We start from the raw sequence: 13,086 nt of genomic DNA on the forward strand, positions 1-13,086 counted from the left end.
ATAAACCCCCTCCCCCCCCCCCCCCACACACACACAATTCTTCAAACATAAATGAGATAGTTTGTTGATTTTTTTTTAATAAACTCCAAATATGCTCTCTTTTTTATTAATTTAAAATTATTTCAGAATATTTTTAAGAAATTATTTTAAACCTATTGGCCGATACCATTTTGTCATAATCTCCCACAGTCCCACTAATGCGACAAGCTCACGTTGTCTTCTTTTTCAGTTTAATTAATTATTGGATTGATTACTTTAGTTTAGTTTAATATTAAAAAACTTTTTTGCAATCATAGTAGTACATTATTTAACTAAAATTATTTTTTTAATTATAAGAGAGTCAAGATGTTGACCTGGAAAAACAAGTAGGTGGGGTACTTTAAAGATTGGACTGTCCAAAAAGCAAACTTGTCCATAAAATTGGTAGGCAAATGGTGCTTCTTCACATCAATCGAAATATCAGCTGAGTACGTCTCCCATGGCTGTCAAAACCAAAAAAATAAAATAAAAATTATGAGTTTAAGATATATATTATATATATATAGTCGATATAAAATATTTTTACGCGATCAAGTTATTTAAAGGAGAATTAGTTTATATCCTTATAAGTAAGCCATAATTTAAATTCATACTCCCTCTGTCTTACTTTATAGTGGACAAGTATTGTTAGACAGAAAAAATATAAAAATATGTCATTCTTTCTGACTAAAAAGGAAAGTGAATCATATAAAGTGAGATAAAAGGAGTATGTTATTTGCTTACGTACCCTAAAGCTATTCCACTTCCATGGTGTACCATCTTCCTTGGAGATTTTGGGAGGATCCACCCCCCAATAGCTAACAATTTTCTTAGCCTTGTCGCCGTCGCCGTCGTCGTTGGTTGCATCAGCCACCGTGTGTGGTGGTTGATGTGTTTTTTGTTCTTCTTTTGTTTTACTAGAAGTACTCATATTACTCCAATGACGAATTTGTACTATGCCTCCACGGGGTGAAAACTCGCCCCGTAGTTGCCTCATAAGCAAGCCGGACATTTTCACTGCTGCACTACGACTCATATTGAGATTGAGATGATTGAAATTAAACAAAATTAGAAATGTTGATGATATTTTTTATGGTGAAAATTTGTTGGTTTATATATAGTGTTTAAGTTGAAAAAGGTGGAGGAATACGATGTAATAGATGAAAGTGTATGAGAAAGTTCTTTAGAATTGACTTTTCCATGGTATTGGGAGAGTGATGCTTCTTGGTGGTGGCCAATTTTTGTTTCACTTTGACTTTTAGTTATGGAAATTTTCATAATTTCTTGGAGGAGATAATATGTGAGGATACCAAGAAATATATTTGGGAAATTTTCGCTTTTATTGTCAGTTTGGATTGACTTTTAATTTTTGACTTATAATTAGAAATTCTAATTTATGATTTTTGATTTATTTTTATCATTTTAGCTTAAAATCAAACTTTTTATTTATTTATCCACCGTTTCAAAAATGTTTAAAAATTATTTTGACTTGAAAATACTTATAATAAACCAATCCAAATAGACTTTTAGTTCCTTAAATACCAATAAATTCTATTTTAGTCTTTATAATATTTCGCTAAGCATTTATAACTTTCAATAAAAGAGATCAAAATCACATATTATAATTCATTAAAGGTTAATGTTTAGTCATGTTACTCATGTAACATAAAGATGAAAGTTAGAATTTAACAATAATTGAGGGGACGAAAAACACTATTATTCCAATATATTATGGTTAATTGTAAAAGATTTTTCTTAAAATAAACAGGTCTTGTTTGTCATCTTTTGTTTTGTTTTATTGTCAATTTTGAATAAGTGGTTTGACTTGAATCAGATTTAGCACAATGACTCGTTAAATATATTTATTTAAGCTAAATTAAAGTTCCTTATCTTAAATCTAGACTGATGCTTGACACGATAGAAAAGCTTTTTGAACAATTATGTTTTGACCACAAAAGGCAAAATACATTTAACAATAATTTTTGAAAATCAAATCTCAACTTCAAACTATTCAAAATCGACTTCTCTTTTTTTTTTTTCACTCGGTTCAGAGTCTATATTAATGCCTTAATTAAATACATATTATGCATTGCAGGGCACCAAATTAATTCCTTGAAAACTACAAGATTCTTCAAATATATAGATTATATACTCCCTTCTGTCCTTTTTTATTTGTCCAATTTTGACTTTTTACTTATCCCTTTTTACTTGTCATTTTTGATAAATCAAGAAAAAATAATATTTTTTACTAGTTATACCCTAAATTCATTTAGAGAGTTATGTTTTTGAAAAAGGTAGAACATTTTTAATGAGTAATTGATTTTGGAATTCTATCAATTAATAGGAGTAAAATGGTAAACTCACTATGTCAATTATTATTTTCTTAATAGATGTGCATGCTCAGTCAAAATTGAACAAGTAAATAGGAACGGAGAAAGTAAGTAAAAACTTACTCACATCAAATGTTCAAATCGAATAAATTGATACATAATAATATGTAATTAAATATACATAACTCTACTTTATCATAGTTTTGTATTTCAAAATTATTTAACTAGGTAAATTATATCAGTTTGATCAAAAAATCAATACGGTAAGTATTCACCAAGAAGATGAGACGGTACGTAAATGCTGAGTTATGAGTATGAAAAAAATATATAGTAGCGAAATCAGAATAGTAACTATTTTCAAGTATATTCTTATATAAATAATAAAGTTTAACTCTTTTTTTCTAATATTATACAATTCTAAAAAAATATCCAATAAATTGCAGAGATAACTTAATATTTTTCTGTCTCAATAATATAGTTTGACTAGATACGAAATTTAAGAAATATGAAAAGACCGTGCAATATTTCAAACTACACATATTAATAAATAAAATTTTAAAATAAAAGAGTACACCTTAACAAACTTTTTGTCAAATATATAGGATCCACAGTGACTAAAATATTGATAGTATCATTACATATTTGTCAATAATAAATTTATGTGTCATTCTTTTTAGAAGTGATTATAAAAGAAAAGTATGAGATATACATTGCATTTATTATTTTTTCATAATAGACATAAAATGCAGTAAAACCACATATTTATTTTGGAACGGAGACTCTTTAGGAGAAACTACATAATTAAACATATTTTACTACAATATATATTATTTTTAGGAGAAATTAAATAATTAGACATACTTCACTAATATATATACTATTATACCTATACTTTCAAAATATTACGTATCTTACCACTAATTAAAAATCTCCTACCATATATTGAGAAATATGCACTTAGATACATGCATTTTTGCTACTATATACACTAAAATAAGGAGAGAAACAAGCGACCTATGGTGGGAGCCGAGTGAGGTTTTGTTATATATTCTAGATACATGTAAATTACACTAGATACACACTAGATAAATGTATATATATGTATCTAGCGGCTGAGATACTAGGTACATAGAAGAATAATGATCGAGATTGGTTATGTATCCCAGATACATGTGAATCCACTTGGATACAATATATCTAGAGCAAATTTGACTCATGTATTCTGAGGTACATGTATTTGGATGTACCTGAACACATCACAATCTTTTAAGATATGTAATCGTGCAAATTAGAATGTATCTTAGTAATTAGTTTTGGGGTATTTGATTTTGGACCATAGAGTTTAATTTTGACACGGAATAGGATATATCCTAAGGTGATATTCACACGTATATGTTGGGCAATGCATAGTCCAAAAAATCCTTTGGAGGCACGTCAAGTTTTGAGAGAAAAATAATAAATCATAAATTGTCATTTTCCAGTGTTCATAATTATAAGAATATATTACAAAATAATTATTTTTCAACTATTCTAATTTCTTATCTAACGCGTATTTTTTAAGTGCAAGTATCTTGTGACTTTTCTTTGCTTTGAAAATTCGTTGTTGTTTGAACCATTATTTGATTGAATTCAAAAAAAAAAAAAAAAAAAACTCGAAATTCAGTAGTTGTATGTGGACATAAATATTGGTTAAAAATAAAGTTAGCAGAAAGTTCTAAACATTTTAGTGTTTGAAGAAAAAAAAAGGACTAGACCAATATTGCATATATACTGAAGTTTAACATTATAGATGTTGAAATAAGATTTGTTTTATATAACAAGGGTATCGAAGTAAGAAAGAAATTTCACTAAGGATATATCTTAATCACGAATTTCACATTTTTTAAATGCAGTCAACTATTTATTAATATTTGTATTTCGAAATCATGAAATTATTAGTTGAAAATAGGGACGTTAATGGGGTGGGGTGGGTTTAAGGCTATGCGGAGCGGAGTGAGAGGGTTGCGGGGCGGGCGAAGTGGATTTTTCTAAAACCAATGTGGGCGGATGGGTGGGTTGCGGGTATATGTAATTTTATGTGGATTCAAACTTAATTTTAACTTTTTACATGTTATAACAATCATAGAGCATAATTTATGAAAGATAATTTCTTTAAAACTACTAAAATATTTAAGATAGTAAATTTAAATAGTTCAATAAAAAATAATACAATTTCTTACATGTTTCCCAATTGCTCTCTAAAAATAAAATTCTAAGTCGTTATCTGTTAAATTAATACAACTTAATGAAAAAATGAATTTATTTTTATGAATTTTACTTTTACTATCAAACTTAACTAGAAAAAAATATATTATAAAAATTATGCGTGGCAGGTCTATGAGGGCGGGGCGGAGTGGAGCAGATTGAAAATAAAGAAAGTTGTTATGCTGGACGGATTAAAAATTTTAAGGACTAAGCTCAACCCACCCACCCCTGCCCGCCCCATTGTTATCCCTAACTGAAAACCTTTCCTGAACCCGTACTAACTTAATCTCGTGTTAAGAGATTAATTTGGTTAATGTGAGGTATTAATAAGCATCTCTTAAATCAGGAATCTAGCTTAATTTTACTTAATTGCTTTGTTAAGGCAAAACTTGAATTCATTTTTTTTTTAAAATGATGATTTTGTTTAGGGGTGTACATGGCCGGGTTGGTTCGGATTTTTCTAATATCAAACCAAACTATTTGTGTCGGATTTTTAAATCTATAAACCAAACCAATTAAACTCAGGTTTATCAACCTCAGGTTTTTTTCGGGTTTTTTGGATTTCGGGTTTTTTCGGAATTTTCCGGTAAAGTATTCATACAAACATATAATTTACTTGTACTCCAAATATTTCTTTAGTCCTACCAAAATACAACTATCTAAGGTGTTTCTTAAGAAAATAATACAAAATATGATATGAGTAATGACACTAAAATATCCAAAAAAAAATAAAATAATAATAATAATGAAATCACGTAAAACAAATATTGCAAATTAACAACTCATAATGAAAATGATCATAATTTAAAAGTACTAAATCATGCTAAAATAAGTTTAATAAGTATTAGTTACATGACTAAATATTAAAAGAAGTTAAAATTAGATTATGTATTTGAATTGTCTAAACCAATGTAAAACCAAAGACTAAATGTTCAATATTATTGTCATTCTTAGTGTTGAGTTGATTTTCTTTTTGCATTAGTATTAATTTGATTTTGATTTAAGCTTTATTATAATTATCAACATCTGTGGACTATAATCTTTATTTAATCATTTAGAATTCTAAGTTTCAAACTTGAAATAATATATTAAAAGATAAAAACTATGAAAAAGTATAAGAAATATTTAAAAATTATATCAAAGTAAATATTTTTATGTATAAAATAAAAATTTAAAATTATATATATAATGTCGGATTGGTTTGGTCTCGGGTTGGTTTTTGTTAAAACCAAACCAACCCAAATATAGTCGGGGTTTTTTTCAATACCAAACCAAGTCAAACCAACCACTAGTCGGAATTTTTTTCTCGATTTGTGGTTTGATTCGGTTTTATACACCCCTAAGCTTAGGTCGTCAAGGCAATTGCAAATATATATTTTTTTTTAAAAAAAAACTTTTTTAAGGCAATTGTGAATATTTAAACACACTAATCAACATCCCCAAAAAGGAAATAACATCTATGAAACCCGTCTTATTCAGTATCATGTTGATGGCAATATTGTGCATTTTAATATTAAAAACTAAAATATCAAGTGCATCATAATGAGTAGGTATAAGGTCGAGAAAATGATATTATATATAATTTTTCATAACTCATATAATCATAATGACGTGTTGTCCTCATTATCTCCTACTAATTATTTCACTAATCCTCAAATGACCATACACATTTTTGACATTTATTTATAAAAGAAATCTTACGTACATTTATATAAAGAATTTTTTTCTTTATTGTGTTGTTAAAAAAGAGATGAAAAAGATGAGAACTAAGTGAGAAGTATTCTATTGTATTATATTTTGAGGTTAGTGTAATGAAAGAGATAATTGAAATAAGGAAAAATATTTTAAGTATCCAATTTATTCATTATATAAAAGAAAGTTATATATATATATATATATATATAAGGAAAATGTTCTTTTGGACTCCTCAACTAATTTAAAGTTGTTTAAGTTATATGATGTTGTTGGGTTATTGTATTCTGGAAGGGACAAGTCAAGAGTTATACTATTAAATCGATGCATGTGAGATAGTGAGGATGGGGGCTACATGAAAAGGGTGAAATGAGATGTGTTAAAAGGATGGAGAGAACATAAGCAATGTGGAATATCAATTGAGAAACTCATTTTTTCTACTTCCATCAGTGAAGTCTTTTTTTTAGAAAATTATCCACCTAGAGAACTTCCCAAAAATTTTGATCAGCTGCAACATGAAAAAATGGAAAATATTTTCCTCTATGTACTGAATACACTCTAGATGTACTTTATTTTGCAATATAAGTCGAAGGAATTTATGATTATTGAGATTTTCTGGATTGTTGAGACATGACTATCAAATTTTAAGAAAATCAAAATACGGAAAAGGGCCAAAAGTACCCCTGAACTACAGAAAAAGGTCTAAAAATACCTTCCATCCACCTTTCTGGCTCACTTATACCCTTGCAACTAACAACCCTCTTTTTTTTTAAAAAAAAAATACTTATTATGTGTCATTTTCATATTGAATGAAATAAAAATCCACCTCTATTACTTTTTTCCCACAATTTATCCAAATCAAAACAATATATCTTTTCAAGATCCAAAAAAAATATTGTTTTAAATCTAGTAATTTTTATTTTCTATAGCTTTTTTCAAAAAAAATTGTTTTAGATAATTAAATATTTTAAAAATATTAGTCATGCCACAATTACAGGGACATATCATATTATCATAAATCCTAAAGAAAGTCTATCTTTTTTTTTTTTTTTTAAATGATCATTTATTTTTTTTTGACTAATAATCTCTGTAACAACTCAAAGAAAAGAAAAAAAAAATATAGATGTTGTAGGTCGTAGCCTGTAGGAAAAATAAAAATAGGAAAGAGAGAAAAAATTATAATATATTATGGATAAGATAATATTATTATGATCATGATATTATTATTTTGTTTATGATATATTAATTATTTATATTGTATTTAAAATTTTAATGTAATTGATTAAATCTTAGCTGTTAATTTTTCCTTCTGCCATGTGTCTTCAATCCAAGTAATAACTTGGAAAAAATAGAGAAAAAAATTGAGAGGAGTCGGATAAAAAAAAGCTACAACAAATATAAAAAACTATAAGATTTTTTTATAAAAAAAATAAAAATTATTGAGATCTTGAAGAAGTATATTCTTTTTGGCTTGGATAAATTATGGGGGAAAATCTAGTTGAGATGGAGATTTTATTTCATCCCATGAGGAGAATGACATATAATAATTTTTTTTTTTTAAAAACAAAATAAAGATAAGGTTAGTTTCAAGGGTATAAGTGAGCTAAAATGTGAATGTAAGGGTATTTTTAGACCAATAAGATGAGTAGAAGGGTATATTTAGACTAAAAGATGGATGTAGGGTAATTTTAGACCTTTTCCTATAGTTCAAGGGTATTTTTGATCCTTTTCCCTTTTTTTATACATTATATTTTGATCGGAAAAGGGTCAAAAATACCCTTGAACTATAGGAAAAGGTCTAAAATTACCCTCCATCCATCTTTTGGTCTAAATATACCCTTCTACTCATCTTATTGGTCTAAAATACCCTTCCATACACCTTTTAGCTCACTTGTACCCCATGAGAGTGACCCTTTGAATCTATAACTTGCCAACTTGGGAGATTCATCTAATACTTCCAACGAATTGAAAGCTCCATTTTTATTTTGACTTAAAAAATTTCCATAGACTTTTTGTACTTCAAACGTCACAAGAAAATGGCCTATGCAAATCCAATTTGCTTACTTAGTTGGCTCTAAATTTGTTGACAATCATTGCTTTTATAGTAGTACAAAGATTCTAACTTTATTGCTCTTATAAGTGCTTTCTTCTGTTCAAATGTAGTGTAATGAGGAGATCTGTTATCAGTTCTCTAACACATGGCTTGTATTTTACACTTTGTTTGGATGGTTGTTGCACATTGTTTCATAATATATTATATTGTATTGTATTGTTTTAATAAATATAATATTTTAATAGATTTTATCGTTCTCCAGTGTTACACAATATTACATATCCATAATTTGAAAGATAAATCTATCAAAAAAGTCGAATATGAAGTAGAACTACTATGAAAAGGAGGGATAAAAGATGAAATATAATTATTAAATAATTTTTTTGTAAATCAAAAGGTGGCAAGGCGACACAGATAATTATCATAAAAACTCAAAAGACTTACTAGGCCAACGAGCCAGTGTAGTAAAAAATTAAAGACAAAATGAGAAGAAAATATTAAAGTAAGGACGTGATCACATCAAATCGATTGTTATTTAAAATGAGTCTTTTCATCGTTATCTACAATTGATTTAAATGACATGATACAATAGAATTTAAGTAACAATATAAACAAATATTGTATTTAACTAATATAATAATACAATACAACGGGTAACAACCATCCAAACAAGGTGTTAGTCTTGAATTTGATAATGAAAAATGTCGTACTCTATATATGCTACTCTTTTTTTTTTTTGTTTTTATTTGATGGAACTATCGTTGAGGGTCCTATCCGAAACAACCTTTCTACCTCCAAGGTAGAAGTGAAATCTGCTTATACTCTATCTTCTCCCGATCCTTACTTGGTGGGATTACACGGCCCTACTTGATGAGATTACACGGAGTATGTTATTGTTGTTGTTCTGTTTGATGGAACACTCCAACCAATTAGAAATAGGAGCTACTCCAAGACAAAAGATTCCCAAATCCATGAAAGTGACCTTTTGAATCTTTCACTCCCAACTTGGAGATTCATCTTATACTTCCAATGAATTGAAAATTCCATTTTTAGTTTGACATCAAAAATATCCAGACTTTATGTACTTCATAACGTCACAACTCACAAGAAAATGGCCTCTCCAATCACAATTTGCTTACTTTGTTGCCTCTAATAAATTGTTCTTTTTTTTTTCTCAAGTAGGACTAAAAAGATTCTAATTTTGTTGCTTATAAATAGTTTCTTTTGTTGAAATGGAGTGTAATTAATTAGGAGATCTACTATCAGTTCAGTCACATATGGCTTCCTGTCCACCTTTTCAGTTTTCATCAAAATATTATAGTGTTTCTGGAAATGATTGTGTGAGGCAGAGCAGCTTTTTTGGAGGAAAACCTGTTCTTAATCAGGGTGTTGGTTACTCTGTCATTCTTGGTTTTGGAGCTTTTTTTGCAATCTTCACTTCTTTCCTGGTATTCTACTTCACCTTTCTTGTGCCATTTTTTCATTGATGTAAGTTAAATCCTTCTTTTATAATCCTCTTTTCAATTTATGTAGCATAGTTCCATTGAATATGGAACTTAAGAAATGAACGAAGACTTTTAAAACTTGTGATGCATTTGTATAGCTATATAAAAAAGTTGTCAATAAGGGGTAAAATGAGATGTTTAAGTTGAATTGTTTGAAAGATGTTATTCTTTTCGGAATGAAAAAAACCAATAGAAAATGTTATCACATAAATGGAGATGGAGGAAGTATTTTTAGGTGAGGTGAGGGGAAGAGGCATTGTGAACAACAAATTGGGATGGACCTGACTTTGATACCATATAAAGATATCACATTTGAGCCTAAGACTAGCTCACGAGGAGAGGTTTGTCCATGTCCATATAAGGAGATCAATTTCCCATCCCTCTACTGATGTGGCACTTCTTAACAAATAACCTTTTCCAATTTTCCTTCTTTATTAAAAACTTTCAGAAGAACTGGTTTTATAAACTTAGATACTTCTGTATTTGGTCTCTCTAGATTTATGCTATTATTTACTACTTGTAACGAACATTTTAGTTTTTGTGGAGCAACCTTTTCCAACTTTCCTTCTATTACAACTTTTTTGGGTGTAATTCTATAAGGTTTGGCTGGAAAAAAGATATGTTGGTTCGCGTCATACATCAGAATGGTTCAACACAGCTGGTAGAAATGTCAAAACAGGACTTATTGCAAGTGTAATTGTGTCTCAGGTACCATGTGTTGTTGTTGCCTAATGCCAATCCAGCCAAGAATTGAAACTTTTGAGTTTCTCTAAGTTACAATCAACTTAATAGTAACATCTTTGCAGTGGACTTGGGCAGCTACAATCTTGCAAAGTTCTAATGTAGCTTGGGAGTATGGAATTAGTGGACCCTTTTGGTATGCAAGTGGAGCTACTATTCAGGTACGTCTAAAATCATCCTTCGAAATTTTTGACTTCAGGAAGATAAATTCGTCAAGTTTTTCTAACAGGTTCTCCTTTTTGGTGTGATCGCGATAGAGATCAAAAGAAAAGCCCCTTATGCTCATACTGTCTGTGAAATCGTAAAAGCAAGGTTCGTGGTGAACTGTACTAAAGATGAAGACGATTCTGCTGTATCCATATAGTCTGTTGACTGTTATTTACTCATATTTTCAGATGGGGAACTGCTGCTCATCTGGTTTTTCTGGGGTTTTGCTTCTTGACAAACATTATAGTAACAGCCATGTTGCTTCTTGGTGGCTCTGCTGTCGTCAATGCACTCACTGGTGTTAACATATATGCTGCAAGTTTCCTTATCCCTCTTGGTGTTGTAGTTTACACCTTGGCTGGAGGGCTAAAAGCTACTTTCTTGGCTAGCTATATACATTCCGTCATAGGTATCTAATTTGAGCTCTTTATATCAGCTTTACTCTTTTTCACGCGTTCATCTGAGAGAAATTTGTGGTTGTTGATTTCAGTACACGTGGTGTTAGTCATCTTTGTGTACCTAGTATACGCTGCAAGCAGTGAACTTGGCAGCCCAAACATCGTTTACAGACGTTTATTAGAAGTAGCAAGCAAGTCAAGAAGCTGTCAAGAGCCAATCTCTCATGTAGGACAATCTTGTGGCCCTGTTACTGGGAATTTCAAGGGGTCTTATGTTACTATGTTGAGTTCAGGTGGTCTCGTCTTTGGTATCATCAACATCGTTGGCAATTTTGGCACAGTTTTCGTTGACAATGTAAGTTTTTTCTTTCCGTATGATATAGCAAGAAACTAGCTTATGGTAAGTTTCTGCAACAATCCTGATATCAGAAATATCGAAATGTTAGGGATATTGGGTAAGTGCAATTGCTGCAAGACCATCATCAACACATAAGGGCTATTTGTTGGGTGGTTTAGTTTGGTTTGCTGTGCCATTTTCCTTGGCAACATCACTAGGTCTTGGAGCACTGGCTCTTGATCTACCGATAACAGCAAGTGAGGCTAGCCATGGACTTGTTCCTCCAGCTACAGCTATTGCTTTGATGGGAAAAGGAGGATCAATTCTTCTCCTCACGATGCTCTTCATGTAAGTGCCTCATCAAGAATTACGCGTGGAAAATGTTCTGTTAACTGTCAAATACATGACTTCTTCTCTATTGATTAGGGCTGTCACATCTGCTGGTTCATCTGAGCTAATCGCGGTCTCTTCATTATGTACATATGACATCTATCGTACATACATCAACCCGGAAGCAAATGGAAAACAAATCCTAAAAGTCTCAAGAGGAGTTGTCTTAGGCTTTGGCTGTTTCATGGGCATTTTAGCAGTAATTTGAACAAGGCTGGTGTTTCTCTAGGTTGGATGTATTTAGCTATGGGAGTTTTCATAGGATCAGCTGTTATCCCAATAGCCTTCATGCTTTTATGGCGAAAAGCAAACAGGTTTTTGGTGCAATCCTAGGGACAGTTATTGGCTGTTTGTTAGGTATTATCACTTGGCTATCGGTCACTAAGATCGAGTATGGAAGGATAGACCTTGACACAACTGGTAGAAATGCACCAATGCTAGCAGGAAACCTTGTTTCCATACTTACTGGTGGAGTTATTCATGCTGTTTGCAGCTTTTTAAGACCTCAGAATTATGATTGGGAGACTACAAAACAGATCACAGTGGTTGAAAAGGAAAAGAGTGAAGTGCCACCTGAAGAATTCAGAGAGGAAAAACTCAACAGTGCCAAAGCCTGGATAATCAAATGGGGCATCGGTTTCACATTCGTGATAGTAATTCTCTGGCCTATTCTTACACTTCCTGTAGGTAAGTCGAAAAAACTCAATCTTTCTTCAGCTTCAGTGTATATTATCACAGTACGAGTGCTTGAGGATTAACTAAGTAACAAACTTGATAATGCAGGGCAATTTAGCAAGGGATACTTCACATTCTGGGCTGTAATATCTATTGTATGGGGCACAGTTGGATCAGCAGTGATTATCGCTTTGCCATTGATGGAAAGCTGGAGAACAATCCAAAGTGTGCTTAATGGCATGTTTACAAATGACAGAGTTATGGGAAAATTAGAAGACTTGAACTCCAAACTGAATGCATTTATTGTAGCAATGCCTGAAGTAGAGAGGGTGTATTTACTTGAGAAAGAAAGGAGCAAGAAAAAGGAAGTAGCAGAATCTGATCAGATTGTTGCTTCACCAAGTCATTGAATTTCCAGATAAAACAAGTGTATTAGTGTGTATTTGAAGTCTAAAAAGATCCAAAGACAGCTCTTCGTCCACGAGCAAAATATTTA

General features: G+C 30.7%; 2 protein-coding genes across 2 annotated transcripts in view; one reads left to right on the top strand and one right to left on the bottom strand.

Annotated features, from left to right (window-relative positions):
• Positions 1 to 1,121, bottom strand: part of LOC102589114 (ubiquinol oxidase 2, mitochondrial-like) — a 2,717-nt gene extending 1,596 nt beyond the window's left edge. The window contains exons 1-2 of the mRNA XM_006366821.2: positions 767 to 1,121; positions 354 to 482 (exon numbers count right to left, since the gene is read on the bottom strand). Of these exons, the coding sequence (XP_006366883.1) occupies positions 354 to 482; positions 767 to 1,054 (417 nt within the window). The 5' untranslated portion in view covers positions 1,055 to 1,121. The remainder of the gene's footprint in view (positions 1 to 353; positions 483 to 766) is intronic.
• Positions 1,122 to 9,404: 8,283 nt separating this feature from the next.
• On the top strand, positions 9,405 to 13,080 carry LOC102589439 (urea-proton symporter DUR3-like). Its single transcript, XM_015305113.1, is given in 11 exon segments — positions 9,405 to 9,785; positions 10,443 to 10,550; positions 10,649 to 10,744; positions 10,813 to 10,895; positions 10,979 to 11,199; positions 11,281 to 11,543; positions 11,635 to 11,873; positions 11,952 to 12,115; positions 12,118 to 12,227; positions 12,230 to 12,602; positions 12,699 to 13,080. Coding segments are annotated over 11 exon segments (2,130 nt in total). The 5' UTR covers positions 9,405 to 9,614; the 3' UTR covers positions 13,001 to 13,080.
• The last annotated feature ends 6 nt before the right edge of the window (positions 13,081 to 13,086 follow it).

This window comes from Solanum tuberosum, unplaced genomic scaffold, assembly GCF_000226075.1.
Source record: "Solanum tuberosum cultivar DM 1-3 516 R44 unplaced genomic scaffold, SolTub_3.0 scf00683, whole genome shotgun sequence".
NCBI classification, from domain to species: domain Eukaryota; kingdom Viridiplantae; phylum Streptophyta; class Magnoliopsida; order Solanales; family Solanaceae; genus Solanum; species Solanum tuberosum.